We start from the raw sequence: 14354 nt of genomic DNA on the forward strand, positions 1-14354 counted from the left end.
TGTCTCCGTTATACGCCGTCCTCTAAATAATGGCGTTATCCCACTCTTTGTCTTTCTTTGGCTCTGTCAATGGCACTGCACAAGCTCTTTGGAGCGTTGTATCGATCTCATCATTCATCTTTCACACCGAGTCTTTCTACTACGCCTTTGTAAAGTCAAGGTCTAGTTATATAACCTTAGACCAAACAGGCCCAAATCAAAATTCCGGATCTGAGTATACTCGCCGGACACTTAAGACGTTCCGGAGATACAATCGATTCAGACCGTAAAGATGTACCGGCTGATAAGCCTGCTTCTGCTGCCTCTGGCGCTCACATCGCCATACGTGCTCACTGTGTCTCAGTATCTTGCTCAAATAGCGCAACCACTGTTCTTCTTCATCGCGGGCATGACCCGCAAGCATGTACAACACAATGCCGTCCTCATCAGCCACTATCTCTCCAGATTCCACTGCTCCAAGAAGTGCCGTGTCGTTCTCATTGACTCCATCAGACGGCATCGTGTAGGTGTGATCCTGACAAACTGTCTGGTTGCAATATCCAAGATGCTACCCATTGATGTCCGCACTTTACTGTGGAAGATGATGGATTCCATATCTAACATCATTCCCAGCAATGTCCACATTCTGATGGGCAGACTGCTTTCTGATCGTATGACAGCATTCTTCGTCTTCCTGTTCATCTTCAGATATCTTCGTCTTGTCGTCCACCTCGTTTCGTTCTGGTGCTTCTACCAGCCAGCTCCTGTTCCCAACAGACCCACCGTTCGTCCGTCCGACTGCACGATCATCCTGCCAACTGTTGATCCGGAGAACAGGGATTTTGAAGAATGCCTTACTTCGTGTCTGTTGAATTCCCCTGCCTCAATAGTCATTGTCTCCGTTGGTGGTGTAATGGCTGAAAGAACAAAGTCCATTGTTGGGCCTTACCAGCAGCGGTTCCCAAGCACACACATTCGCGTCAAACCCTCCACTGTCGCTAACAAGCGGATCCAGGTCGCACACGGTCTGCAATACGTGAGCACAAAGATCACTGTTCTTCTCGATGACCACGTCTTTTGGCCCTCTGCACGGTTTCTTCCCACCATGCTCGCGCCCTTCGAAGACCCTCGCGTTGGTATCGTTGGCACAAACAAGCGCGTCCGCCGTACTGACACAGGCTTCAACATCAAGTCCTTCTGGAACATGCTCGGTGCGCTGTACCTCGAGCGTCACAACTTTGAAATCCGGGCTACAAACGCAATGGATGGTGGGGTGTTTGTTGTATCGGGGCGCACCTCTGCCCACCGGTCCCAAATCCTCACTGACCCCCAGTTCATCCAGGGCTTCACTAACGAGCGCTTCTTCTTCGATCAGTTCGGGCCCCTCAACGCCGATGATGATAACTTCATCACCCGCTGGAATGTCCGGCACGGGTACAAGATCAAGATCCAGTACTGCCGTGATGCCTGCATTGAGACTACGCTCGGCACATACCCCAAGTTCCTCTCCCAGTGTCTCCGCTGGGTCCGCACAACCTGGCGCAGCAACTCGGCTTCACTCTTTACAGACCGCACCGTCTGGAGGGCTCAGCCTTGTTGCGTCTACGCCGTGTACCTAACCTCGTTCGTCAACTTTGCCCTCTTCTATGATGCGGCGTTGATTTACACTCTGGTCAACAGTAAGCTGGGCAGTGAAGTCCCGGGCGCACTATCATACCTCCTCCGCTGGATCTTTATCTCCAAAATGGTCAAGCTGACGCCTTACTTCCTTCGCGAGCCGCAGGATCTCATCATGCTCCCGGGGTACTTTTTGTTCGCTTACTTTCACAGCTTGATTAAGCTGTACGCGGGCCTTACCTTCTGGGAGACGAACTGGTGTGGACGGAATCTCGACGCTATTAACTCTGGCGCTTCTGTGGAGGATGGGAGGGTCTCTGAGAAAAAGTATGTTTCTGAGCCTCGTAATCACAACGTCAAACATGTTAACCGTGTTCCTCTGCAAGAAGCACCCAGGTCTAAACCCGCTGTTCCGTCTCCGCGCTTCCACCGCAAACGACCCTTCAGTCCGGATACGGCTATTCCTAGTATTGAAAGCGGTGCAGATACACTTTCTACTGCAGTCGAAGGTAGGACGTCTAGGAGAAAGGTTGGAGCGGCGGGTGTTGGAACTGGATCTTCTGGTGTTACTCGCTCTACTGCTGCTACTGGCCGTCGTGGACGTGGACGGCCGCGGAAGAGCTGATAAAATTATCATTTTTTATTTCATTGGGCGGCTTTCTCATAATATACTTTATTACACCGTAAGATTCGTTCATTACATCGTAGTTGTATGGTGCGGAATGATATGCCCTTCGACCGTCCCTAAAGGGCGAAGGCAGTATGCACCGCTCCATATCCTCTTTAACAATAACCTCTTACATTCTTCAAATCTCTTCCCTCCAATATATAATGTATCGAGCATTTGAATGCGGTCAAACTGTAGCCTCCACGCACTGTCTGGCTACAGACCTGCAGATATTCCTCGCCCTGGTAACAAATCAGTACGGGTGCAGATAATTGGGTATATGGGCCCTTGGCTCGTATACTGAGTCCAAGGAATACTAAACCGTCGTAATCTGAATCTCTTGCTTCCTAATGCCCTTCCTGTCTCTGCATACACATTTAGCGAGCCCTCATCCGTAATGGGCAGATTAGGACACCGGCATTCACCCATAACTGCACACACAAAAGCAACGTGTCTAAAATTCCTCTTTCCCTCTTTACCTTGGGCGGTCTCCTTTTCAGATTGTCTCGGTCGCATCAGCCCTTTATATGAACACGCATTCAAGGCTGCTTTTTTCCTTTTTTTCGTTGTTTTCCTTGAAGACTGGCCCCTCGGCCCCTCTTCCATGCCGATGTAGTCATTCCCAGAGAATGCCTTCCCCCCTTCACTATGTCCTTCTCTCTAGGGGCCCTTCTTCGAACTCTGATCAGATTTTAATTACTTCTCTCTTAGATCAATGTATCAACACAAACTAATCTCTGAGGCCATTTCATCATTTTCTTCCCTTTAGAGGCTGACTGATATTACATGCGCTCAACCTTCAATCAGTGAAAATGAGCGACTTTACAATCCCGTCCAGACTCACACCAACAACACCGCGGGCTGAAATGGAATCACCGTGGAAGTTCTACCACAAGACCCGGTTGACTCCCATCCGGAGTCCCCGACGGGATAAGTAAGGTAAACCAACCACCAACTGCAATTTGGTCTTGACAATGGAGAACTAACCAACCCCAACAATACCGATTTTTAGAATGAGTCCCTGAGGAAGGCCTGTGGAAGTGCGAGTATCCAAGTCCGGCATTGAGAGGGAATAGTCTCGGCATGATGTTGATGTCGGCGTTATTGATACGGGACAGGGTCGGGAGTCAGTGAAAAGTAATCACATATAATAATGCTTTTATGCTGATGATGCAGCTGCAGGCTCGAATATAAAGCGCAGACAACCATGAACACATAGCATTTGGCCTATTTGGCTACAGGCGAAGATCTTTGGTACGCAGAGCAGTCACTGTCATCGGCGGAAGTGATACCTTAGGCTTCGAGGTCACGCAAGGGAGCAGCGAAGAGAATAGAAGCTGAACTCCGTAAATGTGGGCCATTAACCCATTGTCGGTGTTGGAAATTGACCCATTATATAGTTAGTTGATATAAATGTTCTGTTATTGTAAAGTTCTGATATTCTACTAAACACCGCTGCCGGTTTTTCACAAAGGCTGCTCACCACCATCGCATATTTATTGCCGGCTCATTCCGGTCACGATTCGACCATTGCGATTAGATGCGTGGTACGACCTGGAGCCCACAAAATCTAAACGCCAATATACTTCATTGTCGAGCTCCGATACGTGGTGCCAAAGTCCGGATGGCTGGGAAAGCGGCAAGTTAGGGTTTGGCATCCCCTCGTATGACCCCATGACAAGCTCTGCCAGCAACTTCTATTTCAAACATGCTATAGCCCAGGATCATCACGAGCCTCTCTGGCTTGCCTCTTCGGAGCATAATATGACTCATGGGATTTTTTATATTTCCCCTTCGCAGCTCAAGTTCTGTCTACATCACTTTCTTCCTACAACTACTTCTCGATCATGCAGCCCTTCAAAGACAGCCACAAACAACGAAACAGCAAGCCAAGTGAAATGAATAACAAAATGTCCCTCCATGGACGAGTGTCTGCTGTTTATGAGCACATACATCGCCGCATCCAGATTGAAATACTCCGTCATCAACTGCACAAGCTTCCACTTAGCTGCAAGACGCCGCCGGTGTGCAAGTACCTCGACGACGATGAACTGGACGAAGATGAGCTGGACGACGACGACATCTTCTACTGATCTATTACAATTATTCTACCTCTACATACGCATACGTTACTACCTCTTCTTGTTCCTATGTCTCGATCACCGAAGAGACCGAACCGAAACTACATCGCCTACTCTAACACCCAACTCGCATATATCGCATCTTCCTATCACCTACAACGACGGGTGCTCCATATAAAGTCATTTTATACCACAATCTTCTTAACGACAATTCAGAAACATGCAACAGCCCTCCATCAACAAGGCAACAGCAACCAGCCTGCCAACCGCCTCTTCCGCAACCTGTATCGTCTCAACTCGACTAGCGTCATAACTACCAATATCGACATTACTATTCGCCAAATACAAGTATATTCAAAGACAAACCGGCCAGGGCCGAGTCATATCAGACCCTGGGTCGAGAGCGTTCGCATTATGCGCCCATGGTGGCCGTTTCTATGTTAACTCCCATTCATGTCCTGTTTGTTCTGTATCATACTCATGTACAATGCAACACACTCGATTCATTCCGTGAACAACTTACGAGCTGTCGTAGTATTGACATAAATGTAGTTCAAACCTAGCAGCACAATTCAACCAATGATCGAACCCAATTTATGCATACTCGCAATCAAAGGTCCATGGACTAAGTCCTTCTTCCATTCCTCCTTTTATTTGCTACTGTATTACATCTCCCACTTACTGCGCATTTGCATCACCACCTCCCTCCCCTTTCTGCCTTGCCCTCACCCTCTCTCTCCGCAAAACAAGCAGTCCCATAGGCACAAACCTGCACACAAGCCCCAAAACTCGCAATATCAAAGCGCATCGCCACAACCGCATTCCCTCCACGATCCATATACTCGCCTACCAGCCGTTCCACAGCCTCATTGCGCGCTCTATACATGAGCGTCGTAAACGGGCGCAGCTCGCCGTCGACCGTGGACCGAACGATCGCGCCGAGATCTGCGCCCCAGTTATGTGCTTGCAAAGCGAGTACGTAGACTGTCCCTAGTGTTTCTGTGATCCTGTACCCCGGGACGTCGTTGGTTGTGGCGGTTGTTACGCCGTGGGTGTCTCTGGAGCAGGAGAGGATGTTATCATTGTTCTCGGCTGATTTTGAGGTCATTATATACAGGAAGTTAAATAGCTCGATATAGATAGGCTTATAAAACTAGACAATTTGCAAAATATATTTCCAAGAGATAATTATATAACTTCATGCGGCATTTCGGGGACAAATCGCGCATGGACATTCTCGTATTTGGGTCGGATGACGAGCTCAACTGCGGGTTCTGTATTATATGTGTATACTCGTAGTAACGGGGGGTTTGAAATAGCGCCATGATAGGTTGATGACGATTAGGTATTGGTACTGTCATACTATTTGAGAAATGGTGATTTTTTCCGACGGTCAATGCACTGCAATACCCCGCGGCTTCCTAAAAAGGAAGAGCAGAGGCCGCATCCCAGACACAATTAATTATGCCCTGTATTATGTACACGACCTTACATCGACGTCGCCCAGAAAGCCACTACTAGGCAATCAATCGAACTGCAACAAAGAGCAAAAAAAAAAAAAAAAACAAAAACGAAAAAAGAAATATGAAAAATAGTCGCGCCCGGGTTCGAACCGGGGACCTCTCCGGAACCGATGTCCGGATAACACTGTGAGCGGAGCGTCTTAACCAACTAGACCACGCGACTTGGTATGGTAAGTAAGTTTTCGAATTACCGCATATTAACAGCCAGTTCCAAATCAATCCCATCCTCTTGTGCCAGGATTCTTACCTTAACGAATTGTACGGGGCTCACGACCATGTCATTGGCAGGGCAAAACTTTATGCCAAGCATTGGGCGCCGTGAACCGAAGTATCTCTTGTAAAAACTTGCATATAACACCGACCTGGCCAGCATTGGACCATGAGCTACCGTCGACGTCTTGTGTGGCGTGGGGATGCAATTATCAACGCTGATGCACCCACCCTCAGGTTTTATTTGCGGCTGGTTTTGGGGCCCTCTCAAGTAAGCCTGAATCTTTAGCCACTGGGTCTAATTTGCCTGCTGCGCGGTGAATTCGGGCCCTTTTTACGAGAACCTGAGTCGCCAATTCCAACTTTCGTCACTGGCAAAGTGGCAGGGCTCTCTCTGTTCGAAGGGCGGAACAGGTTCCTCTCAGCCATACGTGTTATACACGGCTAGTTTCTCAACCATATCTGGCCCGATCACACTTGGTACACCCATGAAGAGCAGAGTCCGGGCCATTCTCGATACCATACATAATGTTGGTTGTCTGTAGCGAAGCGGATATGAACATAACTTACTCTAGTATATATTTAAATATACATAATCAATTATTACATATCTAGTCAGATATATATATTATTCTCTAGTATACTACCATTTCCTATTATAATTTGACTAGTACAAGTTATTTTAGGTATCCTGAGTATAGGGGACTAAGTGGAACTGAGGACGGGGTCAAGGGCAGCAGTCTCAATCAAGTCTACAGAATACTGTACGCACGAGGAAACCATCAATAAGTAATGTTGAATAGTCTAATGCAATTGGTATATGTATATATGCAATACAGGATCAACCTCTAAACGCGCCCATCTCTATATACAACGGACACCGCACAAAATATACAGACAGAAAAAGAAATAATCCGCGCCGCATCTATGCATTCTCAGCGTGGTAGGACTTGGATTCCTTGCGGGCGCCACGGGCGTCGTCATGGTACGAGATGGTCGGGATCTCGTAGCTGGAGCTCTTCCAGGGCTTGACCTTGTTGACATACATCCAGTCAAGCTCCTCCAGGGTACGGTCCTTACCCTCAATAACGAAGAAGTAGACAACAAAGATAGCAACAAGAAGACAGCCCGCGAAAACATATCCATAAGCAAAGTCAATAGCCCCGGTGATGAACGGCGTGAAGAAACCGATGAGGAAGTTCCAAAGCCAGTTAGATGCGGTCGCCAGAGCCATACCCTTTGCACGGTACTTAGAAGGGTAAAGTTCAGCAACAATCGCCCACACCATAGGGCCCCAGGTAGTGGCATAGAAGAGGACGAAGAAGCAGGCGACGACCACCATGCCCTTTCCAGGGCCGGGGGTGTTCTCGGGGTTGTTGACGTCAAGCATGAAGTGGCCGAGGGAGGCGAAAATCATGAAGAGGACGAACATGCAGCAAGCACCGGTCATGAGGGATTTGCGACGACCGAAACGCTCGACAACGTAAAGACCGCCGAAGGTGGTTCCGAAGTTGACGGCACCGAGGATGACTTGGGTAATGAAGGAGTTGGAGATACCGGCACCTTGGAAGATAGTGGTACCCTGATTTGTCAGCATACTTTCAAATTTGGCGTTTAACGATGGTAACTCACGAAATAGAAGAAGTAGTTGGCACCGGTAAGCTGTTGCAGCGCCTGGAGAACAACTCCGAGCGCGATGCGATAGAACATGCGAGGGGCGGTGACGAACTCGTGCCACACCGGCTGCTCCTGGGTCTCGGCGTCAAGCTGGGCCTGGATCTCAGCCAGCTCACGGATGATAACATTGTGGTTCTCAGGCACTCCGTAGAGACGCGCTATGGTGGTACGGGCAGTGTCGATTTTTCCGTGGCGGTAGTCGTACCGCGGACTCTCAGGGAAGAAGGCCATGCCACCACCGAGAACGAGGGCGAACAAGAAGGTCAGTCCGAGAGTGATACGCCATTGGGCAGTACCTTCAAGGCCCTCGGTTCCCAAGTTAATGCAGTAAGCCAGGAAGATACCGAGGGTGACGAAAAGCTGGTAGGAACTAATCATGGCACCACGGACATTCTTGGGGGCGCTCTCTCCCTGGTACATGGGCACAACAAGCGAGCAACCACCGACACCGAGACCAGTGACCCAACGACCCAGAACCACCTGGACCCAGTTGCCGTCCGGAGCAGAGATCTGAACGATCAGGCCGACCATGAGGATGATACACCACACGGTGATGGACCATTTACGACCAAGCGTATCAGCGACGGGAGCACCACAGAGGGCACCGACGAGTGTTCCGACAGACAAAAGACTGACGATCAAACCAGAGCGGACGTTGCTGAAAGCATACGAGCCGTCACTCTGGAGCTCACCATAGCGCTCAAGGTAGTTGGACATCTCTTGGAAACCGGAGATCTGACCGGTATCATAACCGAACAGCAGACCACCCATCGACACGAAGAGGCCCATGACAGTGGCACGCAGTGTAATCCGAGGAACATGAGTATCGACGCCAAGATCAGAAGGCTTTTCGGTGCCGATGGACTCCTGGCTGGAATACTGCTGCGGCTGGGGGGCCGGGGTGATACCCTCCCCATGGTGGGCAGAAGATTCAGAACCCATGGTGATATCAGGAATTGGCTGTCACTATGGGTAGAGAAGAAAGAAAGAGATGAGAAAGAAAAAAATAATGGGGGAATGCGGGACATCTGGGGATGTACAGCAGGCTTTCCCTTTTTATAAGGCAAGCAGGCCTGGAAAGATTTCAACGTAAGCAGGTCCACCGCATGGCACTGAGTGCAACCGTCCTGGTAGTGTGGAGAATTCTGGAAAGACATCGATGGCTGTCATCCAGACATTTCGAAGACGTACGCTGGTTTGGTAGCGAAGGTCCACCGACTCCTGAGTCTCTTCCCCATACGGTGAACTCCGCGAGAACTCTCTCCCGGAGGTGTAGCTCGGGCGCAGCGATAGTCTAATGCTCTACGATTTTACGAGGCTTCTACGCAAGGGTGTGAGACTCTGTGTGCAACAATTGCTGCAGTATGACTGCAGTTGCGCAGGCCGGAGCCGCGACCTGGGGGGCACGGCCGAAGGAGCCGGGAACATACGTGGGTGGCGCTGTCGGCTTCAGGCACGGCGGCTTGACGCTTTGAGCCGGCGAAACAAGCTGTTGGAGACTCTTGGTTAGTGGTTCCGAACCGAGAATGCCGTGGAATCCTGCGGCCGGGATCAGAAAAAACTCGGCATGCCTTTGAAGGCGTTCGGGCTTGGCTGTGGCTGAACGAAAAAATCAAGGGGTTTCTCGCATTCTTGGATCGTCTCATGATGCTCTGCAGGTCAGAGGACCACTGTTGCCATCTTGCCAGGCCTCGTGACGCGACGGTGACGGTCGCTGATAGATCGCAGCCTGGCCGGGACGTCCGGAAGGGACTGGATGACTGGAGAAGTGCCATGCGGGACCGCGGAGGACAGCATGGAGAAAACATCCTGGAGAGGCGATTGTTTCCTGAAAGGTTGACCGGTGAAGCCTCCCCGTGGCGACCGGTTTCGAGGGGAACCCGGAGTAGTATGGGGTGCGCTATCAGAACGTCAAGAACACCGTCAAGAACACCGTCATCGTGCGTCTTTGCCATTATCTTGCGGGAACTCGTCATGCAAAGTTCAGAACCTGAAACTCACTCGGTTAACTCCATCCCACCGCGACCGGGGAATGACGCGACCGATTGGGCACGCAGAATCTGCTAACATTCCGAAGAAAAGCCGGAATCGGCAACGAGATGAGGATTGCCACCCGACTCAACAGATGTGAGCCGTCTGCAGATTCGGCCAGCCGAGCGACGAATCCACTGGCAAGCTTTGTGGATTTCCTTGGCTCGATGGTGGCTGTGGAAATTATCTGCATGCCAGTACCAGTGGCCGACGCTGTTTCGCCCCCTCGTCATTGGCCCCCAAGCGAACATCATGTGACCTACGTCGGCAACCAAGAAGCCTCAGGCATAAAGACGTCAATATAAGGCATCAACAGCAAGGTAATAACGGCCATTGGTCCAGGCCTGGCCTGGGTATCAAAGTAAAGTCTGGTTCAGTTCTGGACCGGTCAACGCCTGCTTCCGGACCAGAAAAAGTTGTATACGGCCGAAAGTCCGGATATTGTCCTCAATGGTAGGCCAAGAGAGGCGCAAGCGACCAGTGCCACTGCCGGCTACGAGGCGCTCGCTATCACGGCAAAACGCTTCCTCGTCAAGGAACGGGCAGGTGGTGATGTTATACCTGAATTCGACCTTCGAATTTTACACCGACCGCGTTTCGACGTGTTTAAGTCTACATTTGAGCGCAACCTATTTTTGCCAGCCTTGACCAATCTTTCACGGAGTTTGGCTCCTCAAGCCATGCGGGACCTCGGCAGTCAGCAAAGAACATCCGTACAGTGCTCTGAGCAGTTCATCATAATTGATCTCTAATTCATACTTCATACTGTCCAATACTTCCGTGCGATGCATACCCCAGATTCTCAATTCTCCACCACTCACCAAGGCTTTGACGCAAGATCGGCGCCGCCCTGCCCTATCCGACACGGATGAAACGCCTGCAGAGCCAAATATATTAATGCCGCTTCATCTAGATCGGCCCACGCCAAATCTGCCCTTTCATTGAGTTTCGTTCCTGGAATAACCGGGCTTCAATATGCCGCATCCTTCCGTCAATCTAAACGGACCTTGGCCCGGTTTCATGATTATAGCTTTGTGCTAGGTAGACAGAAACGTAGACTATAAAGCAGAGAATTCCCACTTCACCTTTACCTAGTGCACTCAGTAATCGATTCAATCTGTGCATTCAGCGCGAGAATGAAATTCTCCAACACTCTCATCACCGCCGCCAGCCTGGCGCTGGCCAACGCGCTTCCCCAAGCATCCACCTCGTCCCCAACTTCCTCCGCATCGGCGTCACCATCACCATCTTCAACCCCAGGCGCCTCCTCCTTCGCGACAACATCCGGCCTTGACTTTGTCATCGACGGCGAAACCGGCTACTTCCCCGGCTCCAACAGCTACTGGATCGGCTTCCTCACAAACAATGCCGACGTGGACACCGTCTTCGACCACATGGCCGAATCAGGCCTGCGCATTCTCCGCGTCTGGGGCTTCAACGACGTAAACACCGTGCCCGGGGAGGGAACAGTCTACTACCAGCTCCACCAGGACGGGCAATCCACGATCAACACCGGTGCGGACGGACTGCAGAGACTCGACTATGTCGTCCAGAGTGCGGAGGAGCGAGGGATCAAGCTGATTATCAACTTTGTGAACTACTGGGACGATTACGGCGGCATGAACGCTTATGTGCAGGCCTATGGCGGATCCGACAATTCGGATTTCTATGCCAGTGAGGAGATGCAGACTGCGTACAAGGCTTATATCAAGGCCGTTGTGGAGCGGTATGTCGACTCGCCGGCGGTATTTGCGTGGGAGCTGGCGAATGAGCCGAGATGTCAGGGTTGTGAGACTTCTGTTCTGCATGAGTGGATTGAGAGCACGAGTTCGTATATTAAGGGGCTGGACTCGAAGCATATGGTTTGCATCGGTGATGGTATTTCCCCTTCTACCTATACGACTATTTCCAAAATTGAAGCTGACTTGAGAGCAGAGGGATTCGGCCTCGAGACTGGCTCCGACGGAAGCTATCCGTTTGGATACTCCGAAGGATCGGACTTCGCAAAGGCGCTGAGTATCGAGACTATTGACTTTGGGACGTTCCATCTGTACCCGGATAGCTGTATGTCCTCCCGACCATGGCCTAGCCCTAACGCACTAGCTAACAAAACAGGGGGCACGAACAACGACTGGGGCAACCTCTGGGTGACCTCGCACGGCGCAGCTTGCAAAGCCGCCGGAAAGCCGTGTCTCTTTGAAGAATACGGCGTGACGTCGAACCACTGCGCAATCGAAAAGCCGTGGCAGACGACGGCGCTGAACACGACGGGCGTCTCGGGCGACTTGTACTGGCAGTATGGCGATACCCTGAGCACCGGACAGTCGCCGGACGACGGGAATACGTTTTACTATGGAACCGACGAGTTCGAGTGCTTAGTTACGGAGCACATCGAGGCGATTAAAGCCAGTGGCCGGGGATGATCCAAGCGAGACAACTTAGTACTATAAGTGCGCTGTTATCAGGTTGTATTGCCAAGCCCTATATTAGGGCGTTATCTGCCAGGGGGAAGATGATCCTCAGCTGGGCTTTTCTGTCAAACAGTAGATAAAGGACCCTTTTTTTTTTCATCAAACTAAATCAAATTAAATAAGGGAAAACGTTTAAGCCGTGGTAAATACGTAACCTTCATGAACACATCCACCAACCTTTGCTCGGTGGCATGACAGTTCCACGCCCTTCAGCAGACAACGCAGCGCAGCCCAGCTTATCAGTGGCGTTTTTGGCGCGAAAATGCAGCCTGGCCGTGCGTTTTGTTTGGTCACAATGCGGGGAAGCAGCGCTCAATGCGACTCTGCGATACGAGTTGTGACTCTTATAAGATAAGCGAGGGCCCTCCTGAAGCTCCTCCAGCGCATCTCTCCCCGCAAACACAACACCATGAGCGACGACAGGATCAAGCCTTCCGCCGCCCGCCCTGGCGATGTCGACGCCGCCCCCGATCTCAAGGCCGGCGCGCTGCAGGCCATGGTCGAGGCTGACCTGCTGGATGAACGATACCAGAACACCCAGCGCGGGCTCAAGAACCGACACGTCCAGCTAATGGCCCTGGGCGGCACCATTGGCACCGGCTTGTTCGTGGGTTCTGGACAAGCGCTCAACATCGGCGGGCCCCTCTCCCTCCTCCTGGGCTATGTTTTCATCTCAACCCTCGTCTACTGCGTCGTCACCGGCATCGCAGAGGTCGGCGCATACCTGCCCGTCCACGGCGGCACCATGAGCTACCACGGCTTCCGCTACGTCTCGCGCAGCATGGGCTTCGCCATGGGCTACCTCTACTGGTACTCGCTGGGCATCCTGGTCCCCTACGAGATCGTCGCCGCCTCGCTCGTTATCGAGTACTGGCCCAACCCTGTGCACCTCGCCGTCTGGATCACCATCATGGTCGTGGTCATCGTCCTGCTCAACTACTTCCCCGTCGGCGTCTACGGCGAGACCGAGTTCTGGTTCGCCAGCATCAAGATCATAACCCTAATCGGCCTGCTGCTGCTCTCCTTCATTCTCTTCTGGGGCGGCGGCCCCAACCGCCAACGCCTGGGCTTCCACTACTGGAAAGACCCTGGAGCCATGAATCCCTACCTCGTTACCTCAAACAAGGACACCGGCCGCTTCATCGGCCTGCTGCAATGCATCGTCAAGTCCGCCATCGCCTTCATCTTCGCCCCCGAACTCATCATCGTCACCGCCGGCGAAATGGAGTCTCCCCGCCGCAACGTGCCCAAGGCCGCCAGACGCTACATCTACCGCCTCGTCATCTTCTACCTCCTCGGCGCCCTCGCCATCGGCGTCATCTGCTCCTCGCAAGACCCAGCCCTCCTCACAGGAAACACAGACAACGCATCCGCCTCCCCCTTCGTCGCCGCCATCCAAAACGCCGGAATCCCCGTCCTGCGCCACATCGTCAACGCCGCAATCCTCACCTCCGCCTGGTCCGCCGGAAACTCCTTCCTATACATGTCCTCGCGCTCGCTCTACGGCCTCGCCGTCTCCGGCAACGCCCCCTCAATCCTCAAAACATGCAACCGATGGGGGGTTCCCTATATCGCCGTCACAGCATCCTCCCTCTTTTCCCTCCTCTCCTACCTCGCCGTCTCGTCGGGTTCCTACACCGTCTTCAACTGGCTGATCAACTTCACCAATACCTCCGGTTTCATCTCCTGGATCTGCTGCTGCATCGTGTACTTCCGGTTCAGTGCCGCGGTGAAGGCCCAGGGCGTCGAGAAGCCGTATAAGAGCCGTCTGCAGCCTTACGGCGTATACATCGGTTTGTGTATGGCGATATTTTTGCTGCTGATTAATGGCTTCACGTGCTTTTTCCCGTCGAATTGGAGCGCGTCGAACTTTTTCACGGCGTATATTGGTATTCCGGCGTTTGTCCTGCTTTATGCGGGTCATCGGGCCATCTTTTGGAATGATCCGTGGGTGTGGAAGAGTAGGGATGTGGATTTGCATACGGGATTGGAGGAGATTTTGGCGGCAGAAAAACCGCCGAGGCCAAGGGATACGATTGGGAGGAAGTTAATGGCTTTGATTGAGTAGGCTTGCTTCTCACTTTTTTTTTCTTTACTT

At 51.6% G+C, this 14354-nt stretch overlaps 5 protein-coding genes and 1 non-coding gene across 6 annotated transcripts; 3 read left to right on the forward strand and 3 right to left on the reverse strand.

The window, feature by feature from the left end:
- Positions 1-652: 652 nt before the first annotated feature.
- Positions 653-2221, forward strand: ASPSYDRAFT_1173360 (glycosyltransferase family 2 protein; the record flags this gene model as incomplete). The annotated part of the gene is made up of 2 exons (XM_040840279.1): positions 653-1923; positions 1993-2221. 2 exons carry the CDS (start codon positions 653-655, stop codon positions 2219-2221), a joined length of 1500 nt encoding a protein of 499 aa, XP_040705373.1.
- A 2760-nt stretch (positions 2222-4981) lies between these two features.
- ASPSYDRAFT_43473 (YbjQ family protein) lies at positions 4982-5471 on the reverse strand. The gene has a single exon (XM_040846663.1). The coding sequence runs from the start codon at positions 5450-5452 to the stop codon at positions 5039-5041; it is 414 nt and encodes a 137-aa protein (XP_040705374.1). The 5' UTR covers positions 5453-5471; the 3' UTR covers positions 4982-5038.
- A 465-nt stretch (positions 5472-5936) lies between these two features.
- On the reverse strand, positions 5937-6030 carry ASPSYDRAFT_t58. The gene has a single exon. It is a non-coding gene; the product is annotated as a tRNA-Val (tRNA).
- A 972-nt stretch (positions 6031-7002) lies between these two features.
- Positions 7003-8696, reverse strand: ASPSYDRAFT_88106 (sugar porter family MFS transporter; the record flags this gene model as incomplete). The annotated part of the gene is made up of 2 exons (XM_040851966.1): positions 7003-7659; positions 7710-8696. 2 exons carry the CDS (start codon positions 8694-8696, stop codon positions 7003-7005), a joined length of 1644 nt encoding a protein of 547 aa, XP_040705375.1.
- A 1830-nt stretch (positions 8697-10526) lies between these two features.
- Positions 10527-12343, forward strand: ASPSYDRAFT_43475 (glycoside hydrolase 5 family protein). Its single transcript, XM_040846664.1, has 3 exons — positions 10527-11663; positions 11721-11849; positions 11901-12343. The coding sequence occupies exons 1-3, from the start codon at positions 10922-10924 to the stop codon at positions 12206-12208; spliced, it is 1179 nt and encodes a 392-aa protein (XP_040705376.1). The 5' UTR covers positions 10527-10921; the 3' UTR covers positions 12209-12343.
- Positions 12344-12665: 322 nt separating this feature from the next.
- On the forward strand, positions 12666-14324 carry ASPSYDRAFT_88108 (proline permease PrnB; the record flags this gene model as incomplete). The annotated part of the gene is made up of 1 exon (XM_040851967.1): positions 12666-14324. The coding sequence occupies one exon, from the start codon at positions 12666-12668 to the stop codon at positions 14322-14324; it is 1659 nt and encodes a 552-aa protein (XP_040705377.1).
- Between the last annotated feature and the right edge of the window lie 30 nt (positions 14325-14354).

The sequence above is a fragment of the Aspergillus sydowii genome (genome assembly GCF_001890705.1).
Source record: "Aspergillus sydowii CBS 593.65 unplaced genomic scaffold ASPSYscaffold_3, whole genome shotgun sequence".
NCBI lineage: Eukaryota > Fungi > Ascomycota > Eurotiomycetes > Eurotiales > Aspergillaceae > Aspergillus > Aspergillus sydowii.

Bases quoted from the DNA above. Each gene is read 5' to 3' on its own strand.
- ASPSYDRAFT_43473 (XM_040846663.1), bottom strand. From the start codon at position 5,452: ATGACCTCAAAATCAGCCGAGAACAATGATAACATCCTCTCCTGCTCC.
- ASPSYDRAFT_43475 (XM_040846664.1), top strand. From the start codon at position 10,922: ATGAAATTCTCCAACACTCTCATCACCGCCGCCAGCCTGGCGCTGGCC. The intron at 11,664-11,720 runs GTATTTCCCCTT...ACTTGAGAGCAG, and splicing joins TATGGTTTGCATCGGTGATG to AGGGATTCGGCCTCGAGACT. The intron at 11,850-11,900 runs GTATGTCCTCCC...CTAACAAAACAG, and splicing joins CCATCTGTACCCGGATAGCT to GGGGCACGAACAACGACTGG.